This window comes from Lepisosteus oculatus, chromosome 2 (assembly GCF_040954835.1).
Source record: "Lepisosteus oculatus isolate fLepOcu1 chromosome 2, fLepOcu1.hap2, whole genome shotgun sequence".
In the NCBI taxonomy this organism is placed as follows: Eukaryota; Metazoa; Chordata; class Actinopteri; order Semionotiformes; family Lepisosteidae; genus Lepisosteus; species Lepisosteus oculatus.
The window spans coordinates 49037019-49061150 of NC_090697.1; the positions used below are offsets into that span (position 1 = coordinate 49037019).

The 24132-nt window shown below is 36.3% G+C and overlaps 1 protein-coding gene across 2 annotated transcripts; it reads left to right on the top strand.

Annotated features, from left to right (window-relative positions):
* Positions 1-4655: 4655 nt before the first annotated feature.
* On the top strand, positions 4656-14098 carry tbx18 (T-box transcription factor 18). 2 transcript variants are annotated; one of them, XM_006625835.3, is made up of 8 exons: positions 4656-5139; positions 6216-6396; positions 6962-7063; positions 7477-7648; positions 8479-8646; positions 9474-9538; positions 11278-11372; positions 11933-14098. In XM_006625835.3, exons 1-8 carry the CDS (start codon positions 4911-4913, stop codon positions 12646-12648), a joined length of 1728 nt encoding a protein of 575 aa, XP_006625898.1. In that variant the 5' UTR covers positions 4656-4910; the 3' UTR covers positions 12649-14098. The 2 variants fall into 2 exon arrangements, with proteins under 2 accessions (XP_006625898.1, XP_015202323.1); XM_015346837.2 differs by having other exon boundaries at positions 6270-6396.
* Positions 14099-24132: the final 10034 nt, after the last annotated feature.

Below are 24132 nucleotides of genomic sequence, written 5' to 3' on the forward strand. Positions count from 1 at the left end.
TTCTTCTGGTGATTTTCTTGTACATTTCTACGGAATTATTGTAGGTGCTTTATTTTTAAGTAACAGACTGGTGTGGTTGTTACGTGTTTGTATTGAAGTGGTGAAAATACAGTTCGATTTTGTCTGATACAACCATCATTTCACAAAGCAAAGAAAACCTTAACAAATCATTTTTGATGTAAGTGAAAAGGGAAATGAAAAAACATACAAAACAAATTTGCAAATAAAAACTAACAATCTTGTGCTATAATAGAAAATATTGAACTTGAACTAGAAACCCGATTAATAGAATGCTGATTAATACTAATTTATTTTAAACTTTTCCTAGTCTTAAAAACTAAAAAAATAAAGAAACAAAAACTTAAAATTGCATGATTCCCATTAATTAACCTAACTAACTAGAGGGCATATTTAACGCTTTATTTAACGGGATACTTTTTAACACTGGATATAATCACCGTAATACGTTATTTTGAACTATTCTAGCAATAAAATATAATATCTTTAATTTAGAAAATTTAGAAAACCTCTAGTATAGACACAGTAAACCACCGCATAGATTTTATACTTCAACCACCACTTCTGTCGACAATATATTCTATAGACGAAATACTGGAAAAAATTACACAATAATAATAACAATCATAACCATAACCATACTCGTAATAATAATAATATTAATAATAATAATAATAATAATAATAATAATAATAATAATAATAATAATAATAATAATAATAATAATACTATACTTTGCTGTACAGCAGAGAGACTGGGATGAACAAAAATAAATACACCGCGGTCATTTTGACCTTAGGGGGAATTCCCTTTCCCATTTTTTGTTTCTAACTCACAACTACGTACTGTATAATTGTCTTATAGTGACATCAATAACACTTCACTGGTAATGCGGGTTTCTTATATTAAAGAATGTTTTATGATATCTCAAAAATACTCTATTAGAAGTGCAGGTATATGTTTTCTCCAAATAAAACGTAAAATAAAAATAATAGCATAATAATGCTGACAAGTTAGAGTTCCCGTTAATAAGAACTTGCTTCACTAGAGAACACACTCAATATAAAAGAGGGATGTTATAGAAAATACTTGGAAACGAGAGATTTTCTCCTGAAGAAAGCATAGCATTAGTTTATGTAACTTGTTATAGCTTACTATGAATAAACCCAGCATTCATCTTGGTACTACACATCACGAAAGCATGTCGAGCATTCATATTTTAATAAATTATAAATGTGTCTATTTTACATACAGTACAAAACGAGCTTCTCATAAGTCATATTTAGGTGCATACTAACACCAATACTATTCGCTCCGAAATTCGTACGTACTGGTATTTCGCAGTATTTTTTCATGCCCTTAAGGTGAAGATTTCTTTTGATGCCGCCCCTTGGACAGTTGCTCGTGCACTGTAACAAATTCCTTTGCCAACAGCAGATGGCATAGTTACCCTCTTAAGGGAGATAAACATCCTCAATTCATCCATTCATCAATTCCATGAACGGGAAGCAATCACTAACCCAGAATCTGCGACCCGTAATACTGTAGCTAGAGGATTCAGATATTCTGTAATTGAGCGTCTGAGTGCCTGCAACTGGGATAACCGAAACATTTAATGAATACACTTACAGTGGTTACTTTTAAATAACAAGGTTTACGAGGTCCACATGAACACTGTACCATATGGTTCCTGTTTAATAAAAGAACAGGCAACCACCAATATTCAACTAAGGACCCACACACAACTACAGGTACACTGTACAGAAGATGGGTAGCCTATGCTACCAATATTCTTAGCCTGCTGGTTGCAACTTTGTGACAACATTTTATTTTAAAATTCCCATTTTTGTCGTAGTTTCTCAATAATAATTGTATTAATATTAATTTCAAGATCCCAACTTTCTCGGCACTTTTATCCCATAAACATATATTGTGTGAATTAAAAACAATAGTAAAAAAACAAAATAATAAAAAGTATTTGTTGGCAGGAATGAGTCCCGAGAATGACGAACGGTAACAAAGTAACTGCTACCTCGGATATCGATTTTAGCTTCCTACTGTGCAGTACATTTTGGAAAACAAAGGTACTAATATGAATGCCGCTTATATCAGAAGATGCTTCATATGTGTTGTCGTGTTGCAGTTTATTTATTAAATCAAGCATTTTGTCAAAGGTACAACTGAATAAAAAGATTCGGCACTCAGCATTAAAACAGATGTACAGTACATGTACATCAAAGCATTTCGTGTAAACATAAAACAGTAGTTCAATATGAAAGCTATACATGGATGCGTGTCTGACTGCAGGAAAATGACTTGCACATTTTACTGAAGGCCTACTGAATATTATCAACTATAACGGATTGAGTTTATATCTTTTAAGGCTTTTAGTTCACCTTTAACATGTTTAAATTTGATTTTTGGTATGTCAATAAACGTCTTTGAAATTATTTTGCGACGGTACACGTATCTATCACAGTCTGTTTGTCTTTAGATATAGACTAGGGACAAAGTTCCTTAACTTCTGTGTCCAAAAAGAAATGCAAAAAACTCTAAAATTTAAATATATTCAAATCTGAAGGAGTGAACCTACAGTATTGCAATAACCAGAAATGACAGAGCATTGTACTACATTGAGCATAGGGACTAGTTTAAAACTTTAATAACTGATATCATATAATATGATAAATAAATATAATTATACACCAGTCAAAAGTATTCCAAGTCCTTTTCATTTTTTGTTTGTTTTGGTGCGTTGACGCTAAAAGAATGTGGTTATAAATGCTGTGTTTTCTGTTTTAATACACCCATTCATTTCTCTGGGTTATTTTTTCAGCATTTCTTAAAAATGATATACATATCTAATAAATATCTATGAAACGAAGTGCAGTTTTTTATCAAATATATTTGAGAACGCAAGTTGTAGACCGCAAATGCTAAAAGTGTGTCATGAAGGATTAAGTGTCATTTATCATTGATCTTACCTCAAAATTGAAGTACTTGCCCATGATGTGCTTACTGTATATGCAGGAAATGTCATGTGGATAAAATTTTAACTCGACGTAATTCTCGACCAAAAACTGTAATGTCATGACGAATTAAAATACATTCATGAATTACAGTTGATCCTTAAATTGTTTCTAACTATCCAATTAATATGCGACAAATTAAGTTACATTTCAAGTACAGCTTTCTCGCGTATGTTGTTTTTAAATTTAGTATCTATTGATTTGTTAAATCATATCACAAGCATATTTCTGCATTGCTATAACGAAGATAATTAAAAGACGGGAGATATCTCTGACTGCCGACGCTGATTGATAAGATCCGTTTTCATATATGCTGTGATATAACTGCAATAACCGTAAAATTCTATAAAGAAGTGAAGATGTCTGGATGTCTGGTAGAAATAACAGTTGAAATACTTTGTCATAATTTATAAGTCGTCATCAAAGAACCGATTTCATAGAAAAATACTGTGGCAAAAAAATTCCAAAGAATTTGTACAATTGTATTACGGTCAGGCACATTAAAAAAGACATTTCGAATTGTCGTACCAATATCTTTAAAACAGAACAAGACAATTCAATTGCAAAAGTCAGCTTAAAGTTATCTACAGGTCACCGTTTTAACAGTTTTAACAGTATTTCAGTATAATATAAATAATATAGTGAAGTTTTTAGCGTTAGGATCGAGTGACACTACCTCATTGTAACTATCATTTTTTAAGTTCAATTGTCTTGAGCCAAGAAAGAATGTCTGAACATATTTGAGAATAAGCAACAAAGTGATTCAATTGTCTATATATATTCTTATTTCCCATTAACTCCATAATATAGTAGCCTGCAACGTACATACAATAAAATGAACAAACTAATAACAGTTACGCATGCATTTTACCTCAACATTTCGGTTACTTTTATGCCTAAAATAACTCTTAAAAACAATATACATTAATTTCCAATTCCTTATTCTAATTTGCCAATCACCAAACCTTACAGTAATTAAATGTATAAGAAAGATATCAATGAAAGAATTAAAACTTATGTGAACATTTTGGACAATATACTTTTATATAACAAAATTCATGTTAACAATAATAAATATTACGTATTATAGATCTAATAACGTACATACAGAGGATATACGTTCACCTTTATTTATTCATATTTATGCAAAATGTTTGTGTACCATCGGGGTTGTTTTCTGCTCTTAATTGCGTCTGATTATTATAGTTGTGTGGTGCCGGCAGTAACATTTGACGACATAATAATTTGCACAAAGGGCCTATATAGTCAAAGGTTCTTTACGCCATTTTACCCCCTTTTGTTATGTATGCAGAAAGAAATATGAAGGCTATTGGAGAAAAATGCCTGTCGATGTAACTGTGTCTTGGGAAGTAATGAGTAAATATGCAAAACATTTGAAACCGCGGTGTTAAAATGATCGCAATGTTTAAGAATGACTGGAGGTCTGCACTGAAAGAATGATTCATTTGCCAAGCCCACTTTACCATAAAAGGTCGGAGATTCACGTTAAAGGGGTGGTAGCACTCTTTTCTATTGGCAAACGATAGAAGTGATTGGCATGCCGGAGTCCTTCCCCCTGATTCCGGGTTATTGACACTTGATCAAATCCCATCCACTGCTCCTCTGTCTGTAAATGAGGACAGATTTAGACCACAATTTTCAAAAGCGAGAGTACTGTCTTTATTTCCTGCCCGGTTAGAGCTTGCAACCAATGTCACTTTTCAGCGATCAGTTAACAAGTGGGAACTCCGAGTAACGCGAGTAAAACTTACACAGAGCCGCTGGATGCACTTACAAAAAAGCCTAAACGATTGGGTGAAGTTTTTAGCAACTGACAGGCTTTTGCGCTTTCCGGATTGAAGGATGGCGGAGAAAAGGAGATCGCCGTGCACAATGAGTTTAAAGGCTCATGCGTTCTCGGTCGAAGCCCTTATTGGGGCGGAAAAGAAGAGAAAGTTAGAAGGGGACAGCCAAGATTGTTTCGAGGAGGTGAATGAAGTTTCGAATCCAAATGAAAGCCCGCAGCACAGAGCCGACCGGACTAGCGCCAGCGAACGCGGGAGTGAAAACGAATGCACAAGTGACGGATCTCGTAAGTTTTACATCCGATTTGTAATGATCAAATATACATTTTCTATCCGAACACTGTTGCTCTGTTGTAAATGTTGTTTTCTCTTGCTCCTTTAGTCTTATAACTACCATTGGCTTCTCTTTTGCCTTTATACCCATGTCAGACGAATTTTCCTATCAATCCATTTTCTCGAAAAAGAAATAAAGAACCTTATTTAATAGACAAAGATTTTGTTTTTCGATCCGCATCCAGTTAAATATACTCATCAGCTATTTTGGAAATATAGAAGGAGCTTCTACACCTATGAATATTCTAACATAGGGTAACAGTTATACAAATACAAATACAAATACCTAGCTGTTCTATCATTTGTATGCTGTATGTTACTTCCAGACAAGCTATGAGTACTGCTATTACTTCTAAAAAATCGTTCTCGGAATTACAAACGGGATTGGTGCTATTCTTGGAAACTTGCATAAATATCTCCTAAACTTCGGAGATTTAAATTTGGATTTGGGATATGCAGAGTACCGTAGATTAAATTTGGTCTAGTTCCTTTTGATTTTCAGTGAAATGAATGTTTTAGAAATGTGTGAATTTGGGAAAAAATCAGAGTATGAAATAATTTCAAACAAGAGAATACATCACTTACACCATTGCAGAAACGTTTCGTTAAGGAGTGTCGCAATTTGTAGAGTTGTTCTTTCTGATTGCTGTAAATTAAAATACATGGAGAGACTTTGAGATTGCATATAATAATAATGACTTTTTTAATTTTTCGGAATTTAATGTGTGTGTATTTCCAACCTTATTATATCCATAGGTATTTTTGAATTGTGTATTTTGGTTGGCCAGTGGCCTAGATTGTCTATGAGGCAGTGTTTCCATAAATCTAAAATAACTAGAATACTTATTAAATTGCAATGGTTAGCACTACTACTCTATTATTACTAATAACTCTATAACTAGTTGAGTTGGAGTTGTACAAGTACTTATCTGTTGATCCCAAAACCAAATAAAACCAACCATTTCTCTAAATGCCCTTCAGTTGGAGGTGAATAGATTTGGTATATGTGTGTCTGTCTCACATCGGGCAGATGAGTGCGAGGACCAGCTGCCGGAGAGTCCACGACCCTCTTCCTTGTCCGCAGCTTCTCTGATTCCGTCTCAGCGGGACTCGGGAGCCACAGAGGAGATCCGTGTGGATCTTCAAGGATCAGATTTGTGGAAGCGATTTCATGAGATCGGCACAGAAATGATCATTACTAAAGCCGGAAGGTAGGATGAAAACTCTGAAAACATGCACCAGTTCTGCAATTAGGTTTTAATATTGGTGCAGTTTTAAATATTGCGTGTTTTATTGGTGAATTACATTTTCAGGGGGGAAAAAGTCCTCTCAAACACATAAACATTGCTTGAAAAAGGATGTTGGGAAACGTGCTGATATGAATTCAAGCTTATTGGAAATTCACGCCCGTTGCTAAATAAAAATGTTTACTATTGTTAATTTAACGCTCCTCAAAATAAATTAATTCGAATTATAGTTATATGTTTCAAATCTTTTGTAACGAAAAAACACTACTGCTTTTACCACGGCAATGTATTATTAGGCTTGGTAATATTAATGCTACAATAGTAAGACACTTATAATATGGAATTGTTACCACGACGCTTATATTTAGGTTCTAGTGATATTTGACAATTAGTCCTACAGAGCGAAATATATTACTTATGTTTTTCCAAGGTTCTTTAACTGATTTTACTCTTATCGTTTGGTAATAGGCTTTTAGACTGACTGCTGAAACAGTGTTATGTAATTTACTATTATTTCTTGCGGCAATAGGCGGATGTTTCCTGCAATGCGCGTAAAGATAACTGGGTTGGACCCTCATCAGCAATATTACATCGCTATGGACATCATTCCCGTGGACAACAAACGCTACAGGTAACTGGAATCCTGCATTTAAAGAAACAGGGTCATACACTGGCGTAAACAATGTTTCTTCCTGCTATTAACTACATACAGTAAGTGCCATGTGAAACATTTAATTTGGAATGAACTATTGCGAAAATCTACCATCACCGTTGTGAACAAGTAGAAATTAATGCCGCATTAACAATAAAAAGAAAAGGACCGAAATCAGCTGCGTTTCTGATGGATTTGTGACAAACATTTTCTGTTGTTATTATATTGCTTGACGTATTTCCCTGTCACTTGTTTTTCCCGATCTCTTTCAGGATTGCACAGTAACGATTTTCGGGTTTCACTGGGCGTTTCTTTCTTTTCATAGAGGAGTATATTATACAGGAGCCTCCCTGGTGTTTATTTGTGAATTTCTCGATTTTGTATGTTTGAAGGTACGTTTATCACAGCTCCAAGTGGATGGTAGCAGGAAATGCTGATTCGCCTGTACCACCAAGGGTGTACATTCATCCTGACTCCCCGGCATCAGGAGAGACGTGGATGCGACAGGTCATCAGTTTTGACAAGCTGAAACTCACCAATAACGAACTGGATGATCAGGGACATGTAAGCGGTTATTAATGTATATTTTTGTTTATTTTTTATGTGTAATAATGTGTAATAATTTCACAAGTTGATGTTATAAAACAAATATGTCGGGCAACAAAAGCAACCAATATTTGCCACTAAGCCATCTCTACAACTGTGTTAAAATAAATTAAAAAAAACTAAACGCAACCACGTGCAATCAGTGAGAATATGATTTCATGGTAAAGTTAACAATTAATAACATATTATTCATGTAAAATGCTAAAACAAATATGTTTAGACAAGACTTTTGTTTACATTTACATATTAATGTTAGTGTGGTGTTGAATGAACCATGAAGTTAGCTTTTTTGTTTTACAAAAGCAAAATGTTATTAAATGCAGTTTGTGTTATGTCCTTAAATTGTATTTGTTATGAAGAAACGAGTTTTCTGTGAGTTATTTAAAAATGGGGTTTTCTTAAATACAGTTTTCCACAATTCACACAGATTACATACCTAAGTAAATTAACACTTTAGAACTGCAATCAGGATAGGCTATGAATGTCTTTGCTTACATTTTATGTACTTTAGGGACTGTAAACCTATAATAATCCAGGCTTGCACATCATGATGCAGCATAAAAAAGCAACTATTTAACAATGGAGTGAATTAGAAAACCGCAGCATGAATGTTTTTTCAAAGACATAAAACCGACAGTAATTGAAGCAGGATTATGAAGCACAGTTGAACTGTAAAATCAACAGTGTATTGTTTAGATACAATCAGCAACTGCGGTGAATCAGTTTTTGAAATGCTTTTCACTTATCCTATTCAATAAATAAAATTAATCTTTTTCTTTTATTTACAGATCATCCTCCATTCAATGCACAAGTATCAGCCCAGGGTGCATATTATTCGCAAAGAGTGTGGTGAGGATCTTTCGCCAGTGAAATCTGTCCCAGTTGGAGAAGGAGTTAAGGCCTTTTCCTTCCCTGAAACTGTTTTTACTACTGTTACAGCATACCAGAATCAACAGGTAACTTTCTAATAATCTCAAAACACCCCTAGTTCACTTGTAAATTCTCTTGCATTATATGGTTTTCTTCTGGGGAAAAAAGCAAGTTGCTACTGTTTGTTGTCAGAGAGAAAATAAAACTGCTGGATTTCAATCACAAATAACACGAGAATGTTACAAGTGAGAGAAGGGTGATCAACCCATTGTGTTCATTTGGTTGCTAACATATGATCTTTAATGCTTCAGTCTTTGCATTAGAAAGGCAATGTGATCTGAGACATAATTTTCCATCTACATAAAAAATGCTTTTTTTTGTGTGCAGAGGCTCATTAATGTGCACTAGCAGAAGGTGCTTTTGAATGTTCTTGATGTGCTGGATCGAAGGATGCTCCACATGCACAACACGAATAACAGAAACAGGGTCAGGGCATCAGAACCTGTCTATGGCCTGGTCGGTCACTGGATGTGAACCTCACTGCTTTACCAGTTCTCGGGAAGGCATCCCTCTAAAGCTGTTTTCCAGCAGGAAATCAAAACTACGAGTGTGGAACAGGCTGCAACCCCATGGCTCAAACTGTCTGGTTTAATTCTCATTATTTGTGCATGGCCTGCTAATCTGCAGTGAGCTAAGGGTGGCCCTGCAAATTATTCATTATCCTTTTATTTTGCCCATGCTATGTACAGTTCCAGAACAACAGGTAGTTATTCCACACTGGTATCTATTTCATTATGGCATCTGTATTTGTATAATGAGTATAATTTCCTTGATTTGTCATTTGTTTTAGTATTCTGCCAATGAATGGTTCAAAATACTCCTCATCTGCCACCATCATTGTTTTGTGTTTCAGATCACGCGACTAAAAATTGATAGAAACCCCTTTGCGAAAGGATTCCGAGACTCTGGTCGAAACAGGTGAGCTGAAAGTTGTTTGAGCATTGTGAAAATCAGCTATCATGTTTCCTACACAACTGTCGGTCTTAACCCAACTATAGAAGCATATATAGCACAGTACTGATTTGTCAAAAGCCAAGAAGTATCTGATCTTAAATGTTATTCATAAATGAAGTTTTATTAAATTAGCATTTGCGCATGTCCCTTGCTAAAATAAAGACTTAGAGAGAATGCAATGCATTTTTAAGCTGGGAGTCACAATTAATACCCGACTTGCGCCTTTAATGTGCGGAACCTTTAGTTTAATGTAATCCACATGGGATCTGGAAATGCTCTATAACAACAGACGTAAATTTCCGTTTGCAGCAAATGTTTCTGAAATGGGCTCTGTTTCTTGTGTCAAGCACGGGTACAAAAAAAATGGCCAGATAATGAAACCTTTATTTGAGGATTTTGAATGAGTGTTTGTGATGTTTGTTTCAGTAAAATTAGCTGCACTTTTTAATGATACAGTGAAAGCTGATGACATCTTTTATTTGCACTATGAAAGAGAATGTGTCTGATTAACGGTTTCTAAAGTGGTCAAGAATACAAAATATGCCTTGCAAGTGCACATACTGTATTATCTTCCTGGTAAACATATTATCTTCTTGGTGAAAGTGCAATGTAAATAACAAAAACACCTCCATAAATAATGTTTTTTTGAAAAAACAAAACAGCCCTCTTCTAAAACTGTATGTTCTGTGAGGCTGTTTTATAGAAATCATTAGGTTTGTTGTTTTTTTTAAATCTCCTCAGGGAGTATTGCAGTGGAAAGGAGAATTTATGTGGTGTAGAATAGGGTTTCATACCTCTGAAAGACCCTTACGTTTGACCCTATAAAAGTTTAACTCAGGAAGGTACAAAAAAATCCCCTTTAAATATTACAGGAAAAGTTTACCAGTTTGCTAAATAAACTACACCATTTGATAGCACAAGTGGGGAGGGTGATAAAATAGAAGGAAACATTCAAGGCATCTTGTGTAAATTATCGCCTTGGCTACACCCCTCCAGGAGGTGACTTTTATCTCCACGCTAACTAGAAGCAAAAAAGCTCCCATTACTAAAGAAAATGAAGGTGAATTTTTTTTTCAGCTGAAGTCCACCTAATAAATATTTTATTATGGCTTCCTGCAAAATAGCTATGATCCCTCTATAAAAGCAGTGTGAAAGCAATTATATCAGAACAGAATGTTGGCAGTCACAAATCGAGCCCAATTTGATGTTTTTCATTACCTGACCTTTATTGCCATTTTTCTGTGCAGCCTATATACAAGCTGCATTCAGTTGATTAAGCCCATAGTCAGGTGGTCATCACCAGTTCGCTATATATCAGAGGCCTTCTACAGCCAGACTGCAGGAGTATTTCTGTTTCCATTAGTTGATAATATCTCCTATTAACTGTAACTAGTCAATATGTGTCTATAAACAGAAAATGAAGCTTTCATACACCTGATCCCCACCCCCAAAAAGTAATAGAATACAAGTAAAATTAAAAATATTCATCTAGGCTGTGCGTGAGATATTTATTATCTTGACAAGAACTGTTTGACTTCTCATTTTCCCCCACATATTTTTGGGGGATTTTAAATGGAGGCATTCTCATTCTTTGTCCATTCACAGACCACTTTGCTTCTAAAGTTTTACTGATTTAGTAAGAGGTAAGCACGCTTCCCTCATTTATCTGACAGAAGGATAATCCGGTGTTTGCTTTAATCTAGAATGGGCTTGGAAGCTTTAGTGGAGTCCTATGCATTCTGGAGACCTTCCCTGAGAACTCTGACATTTGAAGATATCCCTGGAATTGCTAAACCAGGTACATTCATATTTTGGTAACTTCACAAGTTTATAAATCAGATAAATCTTTTAGACATCTTGCAGTCTAATACAAATAATTTGGCTTTAAATATAATAAGTATGATTAATTTGGCTTTTAATATATTGTCTGACGCCAGTAAAAATAAGCCTACAGGAGTATCATTGTCATGTGCCAAGAACATAATTTTCCCTAGTTAATTTTATTCAGTTATAATATTGCCTCCCTGTATCATTTTTGATCAGTGGTAGAGGGAGGTGAGGAGCTATGCTTTAATTTTGCTTCCAAGTGACAAAAAAGAATTCAGAACTCAGAAATCATGTTAGTCCAGGTTTATTTCTTGAAATCAGACTTATTCAGGACCGCTCCACATTTAAACACTGCAATTGATCTTGTACAATATTAACTTTCTACTAATTAAAAACCGTGATTAATAATTGTGATCATAACAACGAGGGTGGTTCAGCTTGTAAAGACATCTACTTGCTGTGTTTTCTGTGAGTGCTGAAGAGAAAGATCTGTCAGGTTGTTCTAAATCTGAGTGCTGCTGTTTTGGATAGGAAGCCCGGGATCGCCCGCAATTCTACAGACTGCTGGAAACGCTGTATCCTCCACACACACACACCTCCTGTCCTCCTCTCCCTGCTCGTCCCCAGCCTTCCACCTGGGAGCCAACAGCAGCCAGCTCTGCAGCCTCGGCCCTGCTGAGTACACAGCGTGCAGTCGCTCAGGACTGGCACTGAACCGCTACGGCAACACTCTAGCCGAGACCTACAGCCGGCTAGCCAACCCCGCCAGTGACACCTTCACAGCTCCTCGGACTCCCTCTTATGCCGGAGTGAGTGGAGCCAGCGTGTCCATGCCCGGGAGCGATGGAGATGCCTTCAGCTGCCCACAGACTGGTCTGCCCTTACAGATACCAGGCATGCCATCGCCACAGCTCCAGTACATAATGCCAAGCCCACCCGGAAACGCCTTTTCAGCCAACCAGGGACATCATGGAACATACAACAGCTTCAGGCTTCACAGCCCCTATGGGTTATATGGATATAACTTCTCCACGTCCCCAAGACTGGCGGCCAGCCCTGAAAAGATTGCCTCCTCGCAGGGCAGTTTTCTGGGTTCTTCTCCCAGTGGTACAATGACTGACAGGCAGATGTTGTCCCCAATGGAGGGAGTGCACATACTCGGCAGTGGACAGCAGAATCTTTTTGATTCCAGGACCCTGGGAAGCCTAACAAGCACGTCCTCTCAAATTCCTGCGCACATGGTCTGAACACAGCTCTGTGACATTCACGTTGAACACGTTGTGGCAATTCATGACAAAACAATTGCCTTGCTGTATGTACATGTTTTGTTCTAGTATTTGCTTTGAAGTAGCAGAAAAAGGACAAACAGATCAGCCATTTAAAATGAGGAATAGCTTTGGTCAGAACTTTATCGATGACATTTTCAATATGAACGGATGTTTAATCCTGGTCTTGGAGGGCAAGTGTGTCTGCGGGTTTTTATTCCAAGTCAACTCTTGTCCACATCGATCTAGCTGATTACTGGCTTCATTGGACCAATTAAAACATTTCTCCCAGCATTTCTAGTGCTGATGCTTTAAAGACACATAGAAAACCAGAGACAAACTGGCCCTCCAGGACCAATATTGGACACATCTGTGCTAAAATGACCTCCCAGGAGGGTCTGTTAAGAGAAGATCAGTACATGAAGAGCAGTGCTATTTCTGGTGTAAACGTGACTTCAAGAATAGCTGTAAATCCATTTCAAAAAGGTTAAAAACATGTTTTCAATTTTAATTTTTAGAAAGATTTCTTAACAAGAACAAACAAGGAAAAGAAGGCTAAAAGCTATTATTGCAGCACTATAGGTTTCCTTTTCTGTATTGGTGGGGAACAATGTAAAAGTGAAGCTTATGCTAGAAATCACGTATAATTTCAAAATGCATTGCTTCCTTTATTTTCGAGGTGAAAAGATAAGATAAATAGCTTTGTTTTCCACACCGAATTTGAAACACCCCTTATGAAAGAACGCAGTAGTCAGTGTAGCCCTGATTAAATACAGGACAAAAATGTTTTTTTTTTTTAAATAGCAATGGCACTTGAGTTAAACAAAATCTTTCATTTGTATATAGAGGAGTTATGAGTTCATAAATATGTTGTTTGAATATACAAAATAATGAGCGTCTCACTGTATGTATACTTTATGCCCTTTAGGAGGTAAGGTAATCTCAATATGTATTTATAAAGAGATCATAAAATTACAACCAGTCCCCTCCCCTTCTCCACGAAGGAGTACAGGAAGTACTGGCAAGCTGTCCCCCAGCTGTTGTGTTAAAAGTTGCTGAAACAAGATCTCTCTGAAGGCGGTGCAGTAATTCATGTAAATTATAGGTGACTTACAGTCAAAATTTAAAATCAAGTCAATTCATTTCTGTTTTTAATCTTAGTGACAGAAAGGAGCTGCAGTCAGTGAGGTGCATAGTCAAGCTGTGATACGTTCCCAAAGTAAAAGTTCAGCACATGCGGACAGACATACTGTACAGAATGCAATTACTTTTTCCCCTAAGGAAGTGACATTTTTACAGCCTTCACAAGAACATGAACATATACTGTAGCATTGTTCTAACAGAAACGTGGAGTAATTACTTTCTATTTCTAACCTTAATAGTAATAATTATTGCCGTTGATTGTAGCATTTATAACCACATTAAATAATAAGCCAATGTAAATCTGAAATTTTAATTCTATGTGTACACCCAGCATGATAGCAATTATTTTGAATGATCTAAAGACAGGCACTGTGGCTTAGAGGTGAAGAATGACTTTTGAGTGGCATTTGTGTGTGAAGACTTCTACAGTATGGTAACATTCTCAGTGTCTGGGCCAAGATGGAAACACAATCACTTTGACTCTTCTCCATGTTAATTGAGCCACAGCAGGAGTGCTCTCTGACCCCAATACAGGCACCCAGAGATTGCAATGCTGAACAAGAGGAAAGGCCACAGACAAGGGAAGCCTGGTATTGAAATGGAGGAAAAACACCATTCTAGGAGCCTGGAATACCTTTTACAGAGAATGTTTAAATAACTCTTGCAAATGTTACTCTAACACCACACTGACTGCAACACCCCACACATACTATAATATTAAGTATGCTTTTCTTAATAGCCTGCCCTGTTGTGATTCAAGAAACACAACAGATATGTCTTGCAATCGTTTGTGTTACATTCACGATTTTAGGCATTATTAGGCCTTAGGGTTTATTAACACGGAATTGTGAATTGTCTTCTGTCATTTAAATTATGTACATTAATGTACAGTTTTTGATTCGCTAGATGTTTCTTTTCACTGTCTGTGTCAAGAGTAAATAATGAAATATGTTACTGCAAAAGTTTAACTTGCAATAAAAGTGTAAATAACTGATTTATAAAAAAAGCTGTTCTCTGATTTGTAAAATCACTTCATATATACTGTATATATAGAAACAGTAGGAGTTATAAGAATTGCAATGCCTAAGTGTGAGTGTAACTGTTCTTTTAATAAAGTATGTGGTTTCCTTAATCAACCAGAAACCAGACAGAAATCTGTGCACAAAGCTTATTTTTCCTTCTAAATTGTAAAAAGGGTACATGCTATAGTTTGGGGCAGAGAAAAAAAATACTAATAAGCTTCCGTAGTTTGGCAGTAAAGATGCTGGTGCATTTTTGGGACGAATTTGGATCGAATGTGTATAAACAATTAAATATATCTAGTTTAATGGATGTTGTATTTTAGTTCCTTTCAGAGAGCAAAGTGAAGTTCAGAAGGGAAAACATACCACATGGGGAATAATGTTTGGTTATTACAACAACATTTCACAAAATAAATACAGACTTCCTACCTTTATCAAGCATGGGATTCTACATGGCATTTCTTAACACTATCTGTGCTACAGTGCTAAAACCTTTTACACTTTTTTTTCACTGCATATTTTAGATCTGACTAAGCCTTGAGCACACTTTTCCTACACTGGTACTGCACTATTCACTACCCTTTTATCATTCTTTGAATTAATGAAGCAGTTATCTAACCAAAACACTCCAAAATGTTTGTTTAAATGACTGGTTCAATAATGTCAATATGCATCATTGGGGGAAAAAGAGAAGATACAAAGGGCTCGTGGACTGAGCAGAGCCGACGTCGAACACACCATGAAAAGCTCGTTGCGTTGACGATCTGAGGGCTGTTGATTTTTCCTGGCTGCACGTTTAAATGCTGAAAAGCGCTGCTCAGCTTGGCCCGATAAAGTCGCTCTGCAGATCAGTCCTTAGCAGCAGCAAGGGAAGCAGACCTTTGCCTTGTGTTAAATTTAACCAGCAGCAGAAACTCCTCTTGTCATACTGAAGGTGAAGGCCATGACAAATGTTCAGCACATGAAGAATCCGATGGCTGTAGCAGGGGGAGGATTTTTTATTTTGGAACACAAGAATGACTGGCTCGCAGGAGCTGACTGAGTGGTGACGAACCCCTGCCAGGCCAAGAGCTCTGGACCTTCTCCCAATGATGTGCCAGTCATTATCAGTAAATCTGGGAAATTAACGCTTGCATGCTACCAAGTGCCGGAGTGAGATTTTTGGCACCAAAGTAGAGGGGCTGTCACGCTATCAGTTTGATTAATCAACCGGGACCCCAGACTGCAGATTATAATGACTGAAAAAGGCTTGGCAGGCCTAAACTGACATCTGAGGCTGATAGTTTCTTGTTACATTTGTGTCCTTCAGTAAAGTTATTCTGTCACCTACAGAAAAATAACGTTTAGCAAACTGAGCCTTGGAACTTATATAGTATAGTAACATTTCAGCGAAATACATTGAGTAAAGAATTTTGAAAATACAATTGTCAAGTACTGCAAATGTACTTTTTAAATGTCTAGACACAAAAGAAAAACAATTTTCATATATTGCTGTGACTCTTTTCTTTTGTAAGCATAAGTTAAAATTATATTTACAATGCTTTAAAAAATTTTGCATAAACTGACAATAAACAGTGTGCAGATACTTCCTCCAAAACATTTTTTTCCTCTGTACTGAAGAAAAATCTCAAATTCAAGCAATCTTAAACAAACCATCCTAATGTTTAACATGCTTGCCATTGTTGAGAAGAAAACTCATAAACTATATTGTTCCTATATACTTAATTGTGTTTTTCATTGCTATCAATTTTGCAACAACATGCTGGTAACTGTACGATTCAATACAAGTGAGGATATTCTGTATTTCCAAAATCAGAACCATCTTGTTGTTTTCTCCTCAAATGGGCAATAAAGACAGTTTCTGTTTTTCCATGGAAAAAAAAAACTTGGCTTAATTTTTTTCCAAAGGTGACTCCATAGCAAATCTGTATCTAATTTTTCCTCTGATGTCCTTTGTAATTTTTTTTAAATGTTCTGCGTAATTTAATATTCCATTTTAAACATTTATTTCAAACCTTATTATGAATGTAACATGTTATTATTTTTGCTAGTTTAGCTATTGCTCAGGTCATTTAAACAGGCAGGGACTGCAGTGATACTGCAGGTCTGTTTAATACTGACATATCCATGACATGCCAAGCAATCTTAAATAATAATAATAACAATCAAGATCACCATCATCGACAGTCACAATCTCGATTAATGCATGAATACACACTATATCTATCACTGTGTTTATCCTGTTCTTCAGCAGAGTAAGGTCTTTTTCAAATGAAGAGTTTTATACATACATTCCTTAAATTTACCCAGAGCTAGAACTTAAAAGTTCACTCTAATTTCACAGGGAGCAAGAGCAATTTACAGAGGATGTGAGTGATGTGCTGATGCAGAGTACTTGTTAGTACATGAGCTGCAGAATTCTGGACATACTGAAACCTATTTAGCACTTCAGTAGAAGCCCTAGTAAGTAAGGCATTGCAAGCAGTCTGTAATCCTGATGAAATAAAGGCATGAATCAATATCTCAACATCAGAAAGGTAGAGAAAGGGTCTTAACAGAGCAATGTGACTCAGATGGAAGAATGAATCCTTGTGACATTCCTAACGTGGGCTTCAAATAACAACATAGTCAAAAACAACACCAAGGTTTCTAAAGTCCATTGAATGACAATGCATTTTAGGTTGGAGGACTATGGCACTAATACTGTAGTACCCTGAATGAATGAATTTTGGTTATTTGGGCAAATTTCACACTCCAATAGTAAACAAAATTATTCTGGGATTGTACAAAGAGGCTTGTTAAAGATATTTCTCAATAATTCAAATTATAATTCATTTTTGAAAATAACTTAAAATGTATTTTCACTTACGTAGGAGTTATTGCCAGACAGTGACTACACTAATCATCATGTTATAAGATCACTGGACATCAGAAAGCTTTGATCAGTAATAGAATACCTGCCATATCAAATGCTACAGTAGGATAAAGTGGTGTCAAGTGAAGTCTAGTGCTAAAATAATAATTCTGCACTGTTTTTTACATTTGAAATAGCAAGCACACAATGACGTGATGTACTGATTCACAGCCACAACTCGTTGAAAAAAACGATCAGTGTTTGAGATACTTCTTTGTTAAGAGAGAATCTGTGTAGTAAATGAAGGTAAAAGGAGACTTATAGTCAAAATATTTGGTATGAAAGATGGTGATTTTGTAATGATAATTTATTGGTCCCATAAAAAATGTCTTCATTATTTATTGGCTTGAGACAAAGTCATTGCCTTTATGTTAGAAAAAGTCGCCAGAATCTACGAGTGGTTTTGAGTGTTGGATTTTCATTTTTGAAAGTTAAACCCACATCTAAGGCACTTCAGTCTGGAAAGAATTTTGATCCAGTTCTCTTCATCATCCCCTGTAGCCTTTTGAGACATAGTGGCAATTATTGTGCAGAATATTGCTGCTAATTACATGCCTAGCTTTTGCTTTTCTTTCAAGCCTTGAATGTTCAGCTCAGGCTCAGCAGGATTTCAATTACCAGTACTTACATTCTGTATTATAATAATTAATTGCATTTACTGTGTATATAATTATTTTCATCCCAAAGAATAAGAGCGGTTCCACTTCAATCACAACTGAAGTGTAGGACCCGTCTTGGTGATGTGTGGGATTCATGCCAGGGTCATTAAAGAGCCCTTTGGAATTTTTGGAAAAATAATGGGTGTTATCCCTAGTGTCCTGACTAAATTCCACTCTAGGTTTGTACAATATGGCCTTCTAAAGGTTCCGCATAATTCAGATGGTGAAGCAATTTCTCACTTTTCCTGTGCTGTGGAGCTGCTGGCACATACGGGCCACCAGGTGGGTGCTGTGCTTTACACTTGGATAACGTGACTCCGTTCCTGTATGTAAGGTGCTCTTGGATCCCTTGGGAGGAAAAGTTCTATGTGATTATTACATTACAAGGCAGTTTTACATTTTTCCTGATGCTTCACATTTGTCTGCATTACCTTGATTTCACTGTGTTTGTACTTTATTTTTACTAGAATATGTCACATAACATTTTCATATAAGATAAAGATAAATTAGCTAGATAGGGTGATTGGCCTCTGCTTGTTAGTAACTTTTCTTTTACTCCTATGAAAAGAAAGGAATGGAATTTTCTAATTTGAGCTTCCTTTATATATTTAAGAGATAATGCTTCAGATATGATTAAGAAGGTGAGGTTACAAAGTGAAAAGGTGGATTTCTCCGATATTTGATTAATCAAGCTTACTTAATAGCTGATGTGTGGTGAGCGTTCTGGTGCACTATGGCTGCCGTCGCATCATCCAGGTGGATGCTGCATGTTGGTGGTGGTGGAGGGGAGTCCCCATTGCCTGTAAAGCGCTTTGAGTGGAGTGTCCAGAAAAAGGCTATATAAGTGTAAGCAATTATTATTATTATTATTATTATTATTATTATTATTATTATTATTCAAGATTAATTCCAAGCAAAAGCAGGTTTCTTTGTTTTCCAAAAATTAATCAATTCAGCATTATTATCAGATAATTGGACTTTGAAAACATATTACAAATACTGTACTGGTAAATGTTTTTTTTTTCCTGTACTTTCCTGTAAATTGTGGTTTAGTTCTAATGAAACCTCACGGGAAATGCATATTTCATCAGTTTATGTGGAATAAAATCTCTCTGGTGCTGTATATTTTGTAAAGGCTAACACTTTAAAAAAAAAGAAAGAAGAGAAGATGAGCTGCTCTATGGATTTTAACACCTGTTCCCAGACTGTGCTTGGAGTGTGTCTGTCACTGGAAGCTGCACGATGAGAAGGCGAGGGACAGCGGCAGCTACCATGTAGGACCCCCTCCGTGACCTGTTAATGGCTGGTTGGGTATTTGATGACAGTTGCAAGAATCTGATGCTCAGCGGTGTCCTTTACAGCAGTTTAATCTTTGTCATCAAATCCCCCAGCTGCAGTGATTAATGGGTGCTCTTGAGCTTGTTTTGAAAGTTGTATATTTGGCAGCTCTGAACTTTGATCCATGGCTTCTCCTTAAAAACGATTATGACACAATCTTTCCCCCACTCTTTCCATGTAAACAATCAACAGGAAACCTTGCTGAAGCAATCAGCTCCCAAAGTGTTCTTAGAATATTTGAAATGTTTATTTAAAAGAACCTGTCAGATTATCACTGGTAAATTTATCAGGATGCACACCACAATTACTGATGAATTTAACGTAGCTACGAAAATGATCAAACTTTGTTTACAGTAGTTTGTGGTAAATTTATTATGGCAGACATTTAGGTTTGAATGTGAGGTGATATTGAAGTCTTGATGACAGCACTCTGGTGTTCTGGTGTGTGATTCTTATCATTATCAATAATTATTATTTAAGCTTATGATTTGAAGCTACTGTACTATACATCTGTAATTTTATGTAAATATTTTTTTCATCCTGGCACTCTACCACTCGGTGTTACCAAAGAAATACCTTATATTAGAAGAAACATTGAGGAAAAAAAAAGAAATGAAGTGCAGAAGCATTTACCATAGGAAATAAAAGGATGGGAGTACACCATTCAAGAAATGGTTGTGTAAGTTTCTTGGTCAGACAGACATTTCAAATTAAATGGGACTTTAGCCATAGGAGGAGACCATCTTGATCCGCCCCTGAAGAACAGTATCTAACTAGATGCTACGCAGTAGGTATTCTTTTGCCAGCCCCACTATACAGCAGATCAGTTTTGATTAAAGGGGGAACTTTAGGAAGGCCAGGCTGTGTGAGCCCAGAGTGTGTTTTAGCCAGGACACCAGAGATAATACCTCTACTCTTTCAAAACGTACCACAGGTCAGGCCCCTGATCTAAAGGCATCTACAACACACTGTCCCTTACCACCATATTGGCATATTGATGTGCAAATTTCTGTCCAAGGGGAAGAGCACCACTTACTAGTCTACCCATACCTCAAAGAACAGCAATCTGACATCCTGTGGAGTTCTCCCATCCCAGTACTGACCAAGCGCAGCCTTGCGTCGCTTCTAAGATCAGGTTGCAAGGTAATAACACAGTCATTAACAAGCAGAGGTCTTCATTATGACTGAAAGACCTTATCTCACTATAAGCCAGGGTCATGTCACATGAATAAATGCCATCTTAATAAAGCTACATCACTGGAGGTTACATGGTGGTAGTAATTATGGCAGATTCAGTGTAAAGCATGACACCTACTCAAAGTATTATTAATTTCCAAACTGTAATGGCCAGCAGTATCTTTGAAACTTCTTGAGTTTTCAGGAATGTCAATTGTCCCTACAAATCTCTACTTACCAAAAGGAATCCCACGTCAACTCATTAAAGGCATGTCACATCGCTGCCAGACTGCTGCAATGCTGATTGAAAATCAGTCTGTTACTGATACCACGGAAAACGGAACATCTGAACCTGGAACTACTGTACTGCTGGTCTCCATTGTAGGATGCTTTAATGCTTCAAAAATATGCTTGTAATGTTCCTCTACAGAGTGCTTCAGGTTTCCTATATTAGTTCCTTATTTTCCTTATTTTTATAAAGGATATAATTTCAAATTTCCCAAAAATTGATACATCATTTGTACAACCTGGTGGAGTTCAACAAAATTCAGCCAAAAAGAAAAACTGACTTTTTGCAGCGGATGAATGCCTATATTAGTGCCTAAGTAGAAAATACCACACAACAATTGCAGTGAAAGTCCAATTGTTAATTGCAATAAAGTTATTTAAAATAATATTTCAGGTGTAACAGGGTAGCTGTGACCCAGCTTTGCCTGGATTTAGCATTGGCATTTGTAGCTCTGCTTGGCCATCAATCTTAATAGAGTAGGGAAGTGCAGTGGATGGATAAAATGGTGCACATGATTGCTATTTCTAGTAAGGGAGATAACAATGCTACCAAAAAGCAGAGACGTTTCTTGAAAAAGGCCTGATTTCTAAGGCAGAAGGTGATGGTGAAAGAGTAAGGGCAGGGCATGAGCTGTTGTGGAAGTGTTGTGTCACGAGGATGTGTCACAAGAAGGTTTTTCGATCACAGGAAGTCTGCAGGTTATTAAGAGATAAAATCTGAGGAATATTTATAACCAAGCCCACTCACCCTGGGGGAATAAAACATATTTATCCAAACTGCACAAGTCTAGAAAGCAGTCTTTGCAAGAGAATGTTCGTATATTATATGTATCTAAGCCAAGTTTTAATCTTTGCATTGGACAGTATGTGGAAGCGTCTTTAAAACTGAAAACAGTTTAAAATTTTATTTTAGATACATATTGTTAAATAAGATTATATGCTTTCATGTAGTTATGAATCCTTTTTTTTGGTATTTAGAATGGTAGTTTTCTTTATCTGTAATAGCAGTATTTTAAATAGAAAGATAAAGACTTTTACATGAGAAAAATGTGTATATGTCAAAAAAGTTCATTTGGTAAGCACATATATTCAATTGGGTATTATTGCAAATGAAATTTGAATGAAAAAACTTTACACAGTTAACTTACTATTTGCATTTGTGATAACTCTGACAGAATGACTTCATACATGCAGGTTCCAGTTTCAGTTAAAAAATCTAATCTAAAGATTTTGCCAGGTTCTTAGTTTGAGGACAGAAATAATCTCTATTGTGTTCAATATTGTTTTTTTCACTCATCCATTTTTAGACACTCGCATTATAATATTTATGAACACATTGGGGCCGCAGCATGAACTAAAATTAGTTTCTCTCAACAACTGAAATATGTTTTTAAAAGATACTACAATTCAGACTAGTTCAAGTAGGTAGCTGTGTCAGCACATGTAGTCTGCAAAGGAACAAGTGAAGGTGTATGCCATACTGAAAAAGAAGGAAAGAAACACAACTTTTCGGCTGTGGAGGCTTTTTCGGGTGTGACCATGAGAGGAAGGCTCCACTGCCGAAACGATGTGTTTCTTTCCTTCTCTGGTTATTTAATCTTGCTATTTAATCTTTACTGTCTGCCCTGTCTTTCTCACACCTGAAGAAGGCTTCATAGCTGAAACGTTGTGTTTTCTCTCTTCTCTTCTCAGCATGGAATAAACCTATAACTTGTTCCTTGGCATAAACCTTTATTTGTTCCCGTACAATTCAAATTAGGCAATAATATAATATCAATATTAATATTATCACTGATTGCTTTTGATTGCAGTCAATTAATATAGGTACATTTGAAGAAATTGCATGAGTTCACTTCTAATAAACATACATAAGATACAGGTGTCAAAACAGAGGGCGTATTTAGCCTCCAGAAGCCAAAGCTGTGATTTTTGACACTTTTGCAGTCACAGGAGAGCAAACATGCTTATTGCCCAAGGGGGCTGAGAGAGGCAGGGGTCTGGGAAGTCCGCTCAGAGAAAATAATACAGCCTGGAGTTAGTCAGGAATAAACACACACTTGCTTTCCCCGGAAAGCTAATGAACAAATAAATCAGTATACACGCTAACCTTCCTTTAGTAAACCTCCAGTACTCAAGAGTAATGGCTTGCAATTTGTTTCATGACCCTTGTGATCTCTTAGAAAGCTAACTTGTTTAATCCACGAAAAAAGGGAAAAAAAGAATTGGTGAGGTCATAAACATACACAAATGATCTCGGTAAACCAGTTTAGAAATGAGTCGAAGAACAGTGCAAAAGATTTTAACCTCCTAAGTGGTTTGCTGTAAACAGCGTTTTGCTGTTATGCAGTGGTATATTTTTATGTTATTCTAATACGCTTATTAACACTGTGACTGATTAATCAAAAAATCCAAACCAGTTTAGAAATAAGACGCTGACACTACGTAAAAGATTTTAACCTCCTAAGTGGTTTAATGTAACCAGAGCAGTGGTAGATTTTTTATGTTATTCTAAATTGCTTATTAGCACTCTGACTGACAAATAAAAAATAAAAGCTCACAGAGGAGACTGAGTCCAGAATGTGCAACCCACAGTGTCCTCAGGGTTGTTAATTTCCACCCAAGACTGCAGGATTACAGGATTACCAGCCTGAGATGGACTGGGGAGTACTGCCGAGGATGTTAAGTTAAATTAAACAAGATTTTTCTCAGCAACAAGGTATGTTGCTCTTATCTTTGTGAATTGGAAAATCTCAGATGTCAAATGAGACACTCGAGCCATGTTTTCAGTTATTTTGTCTCAGTGATTTGGTTTTGGCAGATAGATACATTGTGCAATGCTCTTGTAAACGCCACACAAACATGAAATACATTTGACTGTATTCCATTTCAGAATTCAGCTAGCAACATTCTTACACTTTCACTGTAT